The following is a 12,158-nucleotide window of genomic DNA, read 5'->3' on the forward strand; positions in this document are numbered from 1 at the left end:
TGCGGCTGTTCAGTAGGTTGAGGATCACTGCAGGCTGTAGGCTTGTCGGAAGAGATGAGTCTTCAGGTTCTTTTTGAAGGTTTCTATGGTAGGCGCGAGTCTGATGTGTTGGGGTAGAGAGTTCCAGAGTATGGGGGAAGCACGGGAGAAGTCTTGGATGCGGTTATGGGAAGAAGAGATGAGAGGGGAGTAGAGAAGGAGGTCTTGGGAGGATCGGAGGTTGCGTGTAGGTAGGTACCGGGAGAGCATGTCACAGATGTATGGAGGAGACAGGTTGTGGATGGCTTTGTATGTCAGTGTGAGGGTTTTGAACTGGAGTCTCTGGGCGATAGGAAGCCAGTGAAGGGCTTGACACAGGGGAGAGGCTGGGGAATAGCGGGGGGACAGGTGGATTAGTCGGGCAGCAGAGTGTAGGATGGATTGGAGTGGTGCCAGAGTGCTAGAGGGGAGTCCAGAGAGTAGGAGGTTGCAGTAGTCGAGGCGGGAGATGATAAGGGCATGCACTAGCGTTTTCGCAGTGTTGCGGTCAAGGAAAGCACGGATCCGGGAAATATTTTTGAGTTTGAGACGACAGGAGGAGGCAAGGGCTTGGATATGTGGCTTGAAAGAGAGGGCAGAGTCGAGGATCACCCCGAGGCACCGGGCGTGTGGGACTGGGGATAGTGAGCAGCCATTGACATTGATGGATAGGTCTGGTGGAGGGGTAGAGTGAGATGGGGGAAAGATGATGAATTCTGTTTTGTCCATGTTCAGTTGTAGAAAGCGAGCAGAAAAGAAGGCTGAAATGGCAGACAGACAGTGCGGGATTTTGGTAAGCAAGGAGGAGAGGTCAGGTCCGGAGAGGTAGATCTGCGTGTCATCAGCGTAGAGATGGTACTGCAAACCGTGGGATTCTATGAGCTGTCCCAGGCCGAAAGTGTAGATGGAGAAGAGTAGGGGTCCTAGAACAGAGCCTTGAGGAACACCGACTGACAAGGGGCGAAGTGAGGAGGTGGGGTGGGGGAGGGAGACACTGAATGTTCGGTCTGTCAGATATGACGAGATCCAGGAAAGGGCCAAGTCTGTGATGCCAAGGGATGAGAGGATTTGTAGCAAAAGGGAGTGGTCTACAGTGTCAAAGGCAGAAGACAGGTCCAGGAGAAGGAGGACAGAGTAGTGTCGCTTGCTCCTGGCAGTTAGTAGGTCATTGGTGACTTTAGTTAGGGCAGTTTCAGTTGAGTGATGGGAACGGAAGCCTGATTGTATCCGATCAAAGAGGGAGCAGGAGGAGAAGTGGGAGGACAGTTCAAGATGGACGTGTTGCTCCAGCAATTTGGAGGCATAAGGGAGAAGAGATATCGGGCGATAGCTAGACACAGAGGATGGGTCGAGGGAGGGCTTTTTGAGGATGGGTGTGATCTTGGCATGCTTGAAGGATGAGGGAAAGACACCTGTTGTGAGTGAGAGGTTGAAGAGGTGCGTTAGGGTTGGGATGAAGACCGTGGAAAGGTTAGGGATGAGGTGGGATGGGAGCGGGTCAAGCGTGCAGGTGGTGAGGTGTGATCTTGACAGGAGGGTGGAGAGCTGATCTTCTGTCATGGTGGAGAAGCTGGTTTTTGAGGAGCAGGGCTGAGCAGCTAAGAGGGGTAGTGGGCGCTGTGGGCCAAAGCTTTCTCTGATCGTATCGATCTTCTGTTTAAAGAAAGAGGCGAAGTCATCAGCAGAAATGAGGGGGGAGGGAGGAGGTGCGGGGGGACGGAGTAGAGAATTGAAAGTGTTGAAAAGCTGTTTAGGGTTGTGGGACAGGGAGGATATGAGGGATGAGAAGTAAGTTTGTTTTGCGGCAGAGCATCAGCATGATCTCTGTGCTGTCCCTGCATATATTTGTAGATTGTAATAAGATGGTGTCTAAGCCTTCATTTTATTTAAGTGAATAACCCCAAGTTTGATAACCTGTCTTTATTCACCCATTCCTTTAACCCCCAGAGCTTTTTTCAGTTTTGCTTTTTCGTTTTTCGCTCCCCTCCTTCCTAGAGCCATAACTTTTTTTATTTTTCCTTCAATATGGCCATGTGAGGGCTTCTTTTTTGCGTGATGAGTTGTACTTTTGAACGACACCTTTGGTTTTAGCATGTTGTGTACTAGAAAACAGGAAAAAAATTCCTAGTGCTATGAAACTGTAAAAAAGTGCAATCCCACACTTGTTTTTTGTTTGGCTTTTTTGCTAGGTTCACTAAATGCTAAGACTGACCTGCCAGTATGATTCTCCAGGTCATTATGAGTTCATAGACACCGAACATGTCTAGGTTCTTTTTTTATCTAAGTGGTGAAAAAAAAATCTGACCCTTGCTATAAAAAATAATTGCACAATTTTCCGATACCCGTAGTGTCTCCATCTTTCGTGATCTGAGGTTGGGTGAGGGCCTATTTTATTCATGCCGAGCTGATGTTTTTAATGGTACCATTTTGGTGCAGTTACGTTTTTGATCACCCGTTACTGCATTTTAATGTCGAGGCGACCAAAAAACGTAATTCTGGCGCTTTGACTTTTTTTTCTAGCTACGCCGTTTAGCGATCAGGTTAATCCTTTTTTTTAATTGACAAATTGGGCGATTCTGAACGTGGCGATACCAAATATGTCTAGGTTTGATTTTTTTTTTTTATTATTATTATTATTTTATTTTGAATGGGGAAAAACCTTTATATATTTACATTTTTTTTTTTTTTACTTTTGGCATGCTCTAATAGCACTGGAGGCTATAAGCTGTCATAACTCGATCGCCTCTATGTAGTAGAATTACAGCATTGCTATGAGCGCCGACCACACGTGATGGGGGTCAGCCGTGCGCGCATCTCCGGCCCGATGGCCGGAAGCGTTTGTTAAATGCCAGTGTCAGTGGATCAGAACCTGTCATTATGGAATCATTAACCCCTTTCTGCCATTAGACGTACTATTCCGTCCATGTGGGGTGGGCTTTACTTCCCAAGGACGGAATAGTACGTCATAGCCGATCGGCCGCGCTCACGGGGGGAGCGCGGCCGGGTGTCAGCTGCTTATCGCAGCTGACATCCGGCACTATGTGCCAGGAGCGGTCACGGACCGCCCCCGACACATTAACCCCCGGCACACCGCGATCAAACATGATCGCGATGTGCCGGCGGTGCAGGGAAGCATCGCGCAGGGAGGGGGCTCCCTGCGGGCTTCCCTGAGCCCCCCGCAGCAACGCGATGTGATCGCGTTGCTCCGGGGGTCTCCCACCTCCCTCCCTGCATCAAGTCCCGGATCCAATATGGCCGCGGATCCGGGTCCTGCAGGGAGGGAGGTGGCTTACCAAGTGCCTGCTCAGAGCAGGCACTTGGTAACGCTGCACTGCTCTCAGACAGATCGGTGATCTGTCAGAGTGCTGTGCAAACTGGCAGATCACCGATCTGTATTGTCCCCCCCTGGGACAAAGTAAAAAAGTAAAAAAAAATTTTTTACAAGTGTGTAAAAAAAAAAAAAAAAAAAAATATTATTCCCATAAATACATTTCTTTATCTAAATAAAAAAAAAAAACAATAAAAGTACACATATTTAGTATCGCCGCGTCCGTAACGACCCGACCTATAAAACTGGCCCACTAGTTAACCCCTTCAGTAAACACCGTAAGAAAAAAAAAAAAAAAAAAAAGAGACAAAAAACAACGCTTTATTATCATACCGCCGAACAAGAAGTGGAATAACACGCGATCAAAAAGACAGATATAAATAACCAGGGTACCGCTGAAAGCGTCATCTTGTCCCGCAAAAAATGAGCCGCCATACAGCAACATCAGCAAAAAAATAAAAAAGTTATAGTCCTCAGAATAAAGCGATGCAAAAATAATTATTTTTTCTATAAAATAGTTTTTATCGTATAAAAGCGCCAAAACATAAAAAAATGATATAAATGAGGTGTCGCTGTAATCGTACTGACCCGAAGAATAAAATGGCTTTATCAATTTTACCAAACGCGGAACGGTATAAACGCCTCCCCCAAAAGAAATTCATGAATAGCTGGTTTTTGGTAATTCTGCCTCACAAAAATCGGAATAAAAGGCGATCAAAAAATGTCACGTGCCCGAATGTGTTACCAATAAAAACATCAACTCGTCCCGCAAAAAACAAGACCTCACATGACTCTGTGGACTCAAATATGGAAAAATTATAGCTCTCAAAATGTGGTAACGCAAAAAATATTTTTTGCAATAGAAAGCGTCTTTCAGTGAGTGACGGCTGCCAATCATAAAAATCTGCTTTTAATAACCTGCTATAAAAGTAAATCAAACCCCCCTTCATTACCCCCTTAGTTGGGGAAAAGTAAAAACAAATTAAAAAATGTATATATTTCCATTTTCCCATTAGGGTTAGGGCTAGGGTTAGGGCTAGGGCTAGGGCTAGGGTTAGGGCTAGGGTTAGGGCTGAGGTTAGGGCTAGGGTTAGGGTTAGGGCTAGGGTTAGGGCTAGGGTTAGGGTTAAGGCTACAGTTAGGGTTAAGGCTACAGTTAGGGTTAGGGTTTGGATTACATTTGCGGTTGGGAATAGGGTTGGGATTAGGGTTAGGGGTGTGTCAGGGTTAGAGGTGTGGTTAGGGTTACCGTTGGAATTAGAGTTAGGGGTGTGTTTGGATTAGGGTTTCAGTTATAATTGGGGGGTTTCCACTGTTTAGACACATCAGGGGCTCTCCAAACGCAACATGGCGTCCGATCTCAATTCCAGCCAATTCTGCGTTGAAAAAGTAAAACAGTGCTCCTTCCCTTCCGAGCTCTCCCGTGTGCCCAAACAGGAGTTTACCCCAATATATGGGGTATCAGCGTACTCAGGACAAATAGGACAACAACTTTTAGGGTCCAAGTTCTCCTGTTACCCTTGGGAAAATACAAAACTGGGGGCTAAAAGATAAGTTTTGTGGGAAAAAAAAGATTTTTTTAATTTTCACGGCTCTGCGTTATAAACTGTAGTGAAATACGTGTGGGCTCAAAGTTCTCACAACACATCTAGATAAGTTCATGGGGGGGTCTAGTTTCCAATATGGGGTCACTTGTTGGGGGTTTCTACTGTTTAAGTACATCAGGGGCTCTGCAAACGCAATGTGGCGCCTGCAGACCATTCCATCTAAGTCTGCATTCCAAATGGCGCTCCTTCCCTTCCGAGCCCTCCCATGCGCCCAAACGGTGGTTCCCCTCCACATATGGGGCATCAGCGCACTCAGGACAAATTGGACAACAAATTTTGGGGTCCAATTTCTCCTGTTACCCTCGAGAAAATACAAAACTGGGGGCTATAAAATAATTTTGGGGGGAATTTTTCTTTTTATTTTCATGGCTCTGCGTTAGAAACTGTAGTGAAACACTTGGGGGCTCAAAGTTCTCACAACACATCTAGATAAGTTCCTTGGGGGGTCTAGTTTCCAATATGGGGTCACTTGTGTGGGGTTTCTATTGTTTAGGTACATTAGGGGCCCTACAAACGCAATGTGACGCCTGCAGACCATTCCATCTAAGTCTGTATTTCAAATGGCGCTCCTTCCTTTCCGAGCCTTCCCATGCGCCCAAACGGTGGTTCCCCCCCACATATGGGATATCAGCGCACTCAGGACAAATTGCACAACAAATTTTGGGGTCCAATTTCTCCTGTTCCCCTCGGGAAAATACAAAACTGGGGGCTAAAAAATATTTGTGGGAAAAAAAATTTGTTTTATTTTTACGGCTCTGCATTATAAACTTCTGTGAAGCTCTTGGTGGGTCAAAGTGCTCACAACACATCTAGATAAGTTCCTTAGGGGGTCTACTTTCCAAAATGGTGTCACTTGTGGGGGGTTTCAATGTTTAGGCACATCAGTGCCTCTCCAAACGCAACATGGCGTCTCATCTCAATTCCTGTGAATTTTGCATTGAAAAGTCAAACGGCGCTCCTTCCCTTCCGAGCTCTCCCATGCGCCCAAACAGTGGTTTACCCCCACATATGGGGTATCAGCGTACTGAGGACAAATTGTACAACAACTTTTTGGTTCCAATTTCTTCTCTTAACATTGGGAAAATAAAAAATTGGGGGCGAAAAGATCATTTTTTTTTTCACAAAAATGATTTTTTATTTTTACGGTTCTGCATTATAAACTTCTGTGAAGCACTTGGTGGGTCAAAGTGCTCACCATACCTCTAGATAAGTTCCTTAGGGGGTCTACTTTCCAAAATGGTGTCACTTGTGGGGGGTTTCAATGTTTAGGCACATCAGTGGCTCTCCAAACGCAACATGGCGTCCCATCTCAATTCCAGTCAATTTTGCATTAAAAAGTCAAATGGCGCTCCTTCGCTTCCAAGCTCTGTCATGCGCCCAAACAGTGGTTTACCTCCACTTATGTGGTATCAGCGTACTCAGGACAAATTGTACAACAAGTTTTGGGGTCCATTTTCTCCTGTAACTCTTGGCAAAATAAAACAAATTGGAGCTGAAGTAAATTTTTTGTGAAAAAAAGTAAAATGTTAATTTTTATTTAAACATTCCAAAAATTCCTGTGAAACACCTGAAGGGTTAATAAACTTCTTGAATGTGGTTTTGAGAACCTTGAGGGGTGCAGTTTTTAGAATGGTGTCACACTTGGGTATTTTCTATCATATAGACCCCTCAAAATGACTTCAAATGAGATGTGGCCCCTAAAATAAAATGGTGTTGTAAAAATGAGAAATTGCTGGTCAACTTTTAACCCTTATAACTCCCTAACAAAAAAAAATTTTGGTTCCAAAATTGTGCTGATGTAAAGTAGACATGTGGGAAATGTTACTTATTAAGTATTTTGTGTGACATATCTCTGTGATTTAATTGCATAAAAATTCAAAGTTGGAAAATTGCAAAATTTTCAAAATTTTCGCCATATTTCCGTTTTTTTCACAAATAATCGCAAGTAATATCAAAGAAATTTTACCACTATCATGAAGTACAATATGTCACGAGAAAACAATGTCAGAATCACCGGGATCCGTTGAAGCGTTCCAGAGTTATAACCTCATAAAGGGACAGTGGTCAGAATTGTAAAAATTGGCCCGGTCCATAACGTGCAAACCACCCTTGGGGGTAAAGGGGTTAAACATTAGAAATGTTGGTCTTTTGTTATTGTACTTAAAGGTAACCTGTCACCCCCAAAATCCCGAGTGAGGTAAGCCCACCGGCATCAGGGGCTTATCTACAGCATTCTGGAATGCTGTAGATAATCCCCCGATGTATCCTAAAAGATGAGAAAAAGAGGTTAGATTATACTCACCCAGGGGCGGTCCTGCTGCGGTCCGGGTCCGGCGCCTCCCATCTTCATCAGATGACGTCCTCTTCTGGTCTTCACCCTGCGGCCCTGGCGCAGGTGTACTTTGTCTGCCCTTTTGAGGGCAGAGCAAAGTACTGCAGTGCGCAGGTGCCAGGAAAGGTCAGAGAGGCCCGGCGCCTGCGCACTGTAGTACTTTGCTCTGCAGACAAAGTACACCTGCGCCGGAACCGCAGCGTGAAGACCAGAAGAGGACATCATCTGATGAAGATGGGAGGCGCCGGACCAACAGGGGGACCGCCCCTTGGTGAGTATAATCTAACGTCTTTTTCTCATCTTTTAGGATACATCGGGGGATTATCTACAGCAGGGGTGTCAAACTGCATTCCTCGAGGGCTGCTTACAGGTCATGTTTTCAGGATCTCCTTGTACTGCACAGGTGATAATTTAATCACCTACACAAATAATGAGTTGGTGATTAAATTATCACCTGTGCAGTACAAGGAAATCCTGAAAACATGACCTGTTTGCAGCCCTCGAGGAATGCAGTTTGACACCCCTGATACAGCATTCCAGAATGCTGTAGATAAGCCCCTGGTGCCAGTGGACTTGGCTCACATTTTGGGGGTGACAGGTTCCCTTTAATTCTTGCCACCCGAGCCCGGTAATTTATCTGTTTTAGTGTTTTGAGGCAAAAACTTTATTTCCTGCTGGGTTAAGCAGGCGATCTTTATTGCAGAACTTAATGGTATCCCAGATCATGCCATTTACCATTAGATGTTCCTGTGTAAATACTTAAAGGGAACCTGTCAGCAGGATTGTGCACAGTAATCTACAGATAGTGTGAGGTCGGCGCTGTTATACTGATTAAAGCGATACTTGAGTTGATGAAATCCGTCTTGTGGTTGGTGTTTAATCTGCATTTGTAGTTTTCAGTTAATGATATGCTCATGCTCCTGGACGGCCTGTGGTGGTCTCCATGTGGTGCTCTGCTTACATATGATTCCTTATGGGCTTATGACAGGTCACTGATTCTTCAGTGACCTGCCCTCTATTTTACATACCGAATATACTATTGTTTGAAAAAAAAATTCATCTTTCAGGCGACTGTGGCAGCACCTGCGTTGTAGCATAAGATAGATACTATACATAATTTCATTTTATTTAGGCGTTTTGTTGGAAGAAAAATAATTTTGATCAATTGATGGTGGCTGTGCCTGCGCAGTAGCATCTGTTCACGTTTCAATAGATGCTAGGTGCTGGTGCCATTTTGCTAGAGAGAAAAAAAAATTTGGTTACATCAAAATGGCGCATCGGCGATCGGATAGATGCTATACCTTAGGCAGCAAAGCAAAATGCCCACAAAAATTGAATATAGGCATATCATGCATCGTATCATGCTACAGCACTGGCATGAATAATATTCTTTTTTTTTTTTTTTCAAACAATAGTATATTCAGTATGTAAAATAGGGGGCAGGTCAGTGAGGGATCAGGAACCTGTCAGAAACCATACAGAAGAATATGTAAGCAGAGTACCACATGGAGACCCCCCACAGGCCACCTCGGAAGCACGTGAATATCATTAACTGAAAAAAAAGATTAATCAACCACAAGACTGATTTCATAAACCATCAGTATAACGGCGCCAACCTGACACTGTCTGTAGGTTACTGTGCACAATCCTGCTGACACAGGTTCACTTTAAGAAATGAAGAAGTTTAAGATTGTCCTTCCCTCATTCTCTTCCACCCTTTATCTGAGTACGGTATTTATGAGGTGGCCAAAATAAGTTGTGTATGTCTGTATATGTACATATATACATATAATATATGTGTCGGTATACCCTATATTTTAGTATATTAATTGTTTGTTTTCATTTTTCTTACAGTCAATATTTGCTCCATTCCTTACATTGCAACTTGCATTTATGGGACTGTCCAAGTATTTTCCAAAGGTAATAAAAAAAGAATGAAACTGCCGTAATCTTTTGAAATTTTTCTTTAAGCATTTATTTGGTCTTTTTAAAATATTTTAATGTGTTGTTGAATGTTCTTGCTCCTGTAGTATACTGTGTTGTTTGAATTTTGGTTGTAGAGCTATTTGTATCACCTTAAAGCATTTAGTAGGACTGTGACACAAGTTTCCAATGGGGTAGACACCAGAACACTTTATTTTACAGCATGTCAGTTACAACCATCAAGCAAACCCCTCCCGATCTATTGAAGATGGGTGGAAGCATTGGTCCTTCAGTGTATGCGAAGTGCAGCATTCTCGGAAATGTAACTTGGGTGAGGGGGATGGAGACAGGCATTGGAGCTTAGCTGTTTCCAATACCCATCCGTTTCATAGTCCCTCTCCATCCAGCTTAGCAGTCATGCCTGTAAAAATAAAGGTTAACTTTGCTAAGGGTGGCCATAGTCAGACTTGTCTGTACTGCTCTTCCTCAAAGGCATGTTCTTCACCTCGTCAGAAATTTTTCTTAAAAAAAATTGAAATAGAAAAGGGGGCAATAAAAGCGCTGCTGAGTGCAATAGATAGGCAAGAAATATCTGTATAAGAATTTCTCAAAAAGAATAAGTGCTAGGCTTTTTAACATCAGACAGATTTGTTTTTTAAGCCAGCCATGTATGTTATCAGTACAACAGAGTTTAAATGGACGAAAAAGGAAGGAAAAGTCACACACTGCAAAAACGGGAAAGAAAGGAAAAGTCACACATTGCAAAAATGGGAAAGGAAGGAAGTGTCACACACTACAAAAATGGGAAAGGAAGGAAAAGTCACACACTGCAAAAACGGGAAAGAAAGGAAAAGTCACATGCTGCAAAAACGGGAAAGAAAGGAAAAGTCACATGCTGCAAAAAATGGGAAAGGAAGGAAATGTCACTGCAAAAATGGGAAAGGAAGGAAAAGTTACACACTGCAAAAAAGAGCAACAGTATTACCTGCCAGTATGCAGCAAACCCATATAATAAAGATGGCGGCAACACAAATGCAAAATACTGATGAGACAACCACTCACAACCTACCAATTCATGGAGGGGTGATTGCTTAGTATTAAAATTGCACACAAAAAAGGCTTTTGTATAGCGCTGGTCACACATTATGTACTTTTACCTTTATCTTATTTACAAGTGCTTCTTACAAAACTAGAATATCATCTAAAAGTTAATTTATTTCAGTTCTTCAATACAAAAAGTGAAACTGAGTCATTACACACAGAGTGATCTATTTAAAGTGTTTATTTCTGTTAATGTTGATGATTATGGCTTACAGCCAATGAAAACCCAAAAGTCATTATCTCAGTAAATACTTTATAACACCAGCTTGAAAAATGATTTTAAAATACGAAATGTTGGCCTACTGATATGTATGTTCAGTAAATGCACTCAAAATTTGGTCGGGGCTCCTGTTGCATCAATTACTGCATCAGAGTGGCGTTTCATGCAGGCGATCAGCCTGTGGCACTGCTGAGGTGTTATGGAAGCCCAGGTTACTTTGATTGCAGCCTTCAGCTCGTCTGCATTGTTGGGTCTGGTGTCTCCCTTCTTCCTCTTGATAATACTCCATAGATTCTCTATGGGGTTCAGGTCAGGCGAGTTTGTCGGCAAATTAAGCACAGTGATACTGTTGTTTTTAAACCAGGTATTGGTACTTTTGACAGTGTGGACAGGTGCCAAGTCCTGCTGGAAAATTAAATTTCCATATCCAAAAAGCTTTTCGGCAGAGGGAAGCATGAAGTGTTCTGAAATTTCCTGGTAGACTGCTGCGCTGACTTTTTGGTCTTGACAAAACACAGTGGACCTACCCCAGCAGATGACATGGCTCCCCAAACCATCACTGATTGTGGAAAATTCACACTAGACCTCTAGCAGCTTGGATTGTGTGCCTCTCCACTCTTCCTCCAGACTCTGGGACATTGATTTCCAAATAATATGCAAAATTTGCTTTAATCGGAAGACATCTTGGACCACTGAGCAACAGTCCTGTTCTTTTTTCTCCTTGGCCCAGGTAAGACGCTTCTGGCGTTGTCTATTTGTCATGAGTGGCTTGACACAAGGAATGCGACACTTGTAGCCCATGTCCTGGATATGTCTGTGTGTGGTGGCTCTGGAAGCAATGACTCCAGCAGCAGACCACTCCTTATGAATCTCCCCCAAATCTTTTAATGGCCTTTTCTTGACAATCCATTCAAGGCTGCGGTTATCCTGTTTTTTTTTTTTTGTGCACCTTTTTCTACCACACTTTTTCCTTCCACACAACTTTCTATTAATATGCTTGGATACAGCACTCTGTGAACAGCTAGCTTCTTTAGCAATGACCTTTTGTGGCTTAAGGTACCATCACATTAAGCAACTTGCCAACGAGAACGACAGCGATCCGTGACGTTGCAGCGTCCTGGATAGCGATCTCGTTGTGTTTGACACGCAGCAGCGATCAGGATCCCGCTGTGATATCGCTGGTCGTAGCTGAAAGTCCGGAACTTTATTTGGTCGTCAGGTCGGCGTGATTCGTCATGTTTGACAGCAAAAGCAACGATGCCTGCAATGTTTTTTTCATGGAGCGAACAACCAGCGAGAGCGATAAGTACGTCACTGGATCACTCCTGCATCGTTCATCTGTTAGTGTTTGACGTCTCCTAGCGACCTAAACAGCGACGCTGCAGCGATCGGCATCATTGTCTATATCGCTGCAGCGTCGCTTAATGTGACGGTACCTTTAGGCTATGTGCACACGTTGCGGATTTAGATGCGTTTCCGCAGCATCTTTGGACGTGCCGAAATTGCATCAAATCCACAGTGTAGTGCACAAGCAATGTTATTCTATGTGAAAATAAAAATTGTTGCGCACATGCTGCGGAAAAATCCGCACAGAATTGCAGCGTTTTATTTTCTGCAGCATGTCAATTT

The 12,158-nt window shown here is 43.7% G+C and overlaps 1 protein-coding gene across 1 annotated transcript in view; it reads left to right on the forward strand.

Annotated features, from left to right (window-relative positions):
• Positions 1–12,158, forward strand: part of CAMLG (calcium modulating ligand) — a 31,954-nt gene that overhangs the window by 11,738 nt on the left and 8,058 nt on the right. The window contains exon 3 of the mRNA XM_069763852.1: positions 9,140–9,205. Within this exon, the coding sequence (XP_069619953.1) occupies positions 9,140–9,205 (66 nt within the window). The remainder of the gene's footprint in view (positions 1–9,139; positions 9,206–12,158) is intronic.

The sequence above is a fragment of the Ranitomeya imitator genome, chromosome 4, assembly GCF_032444005.1.
Source record: "Ranitomeya imitator isolate aRanImi1 chromosome 4, aRanImi1.pri, whole genome shotgun sequence".
NCBI classification, from domain to species: Eukaryota; Metazoa; Chordata; class Amphibia; order Anura; family Dendrobatidae; genus Ranitomeya; species Ranitomeya imitator.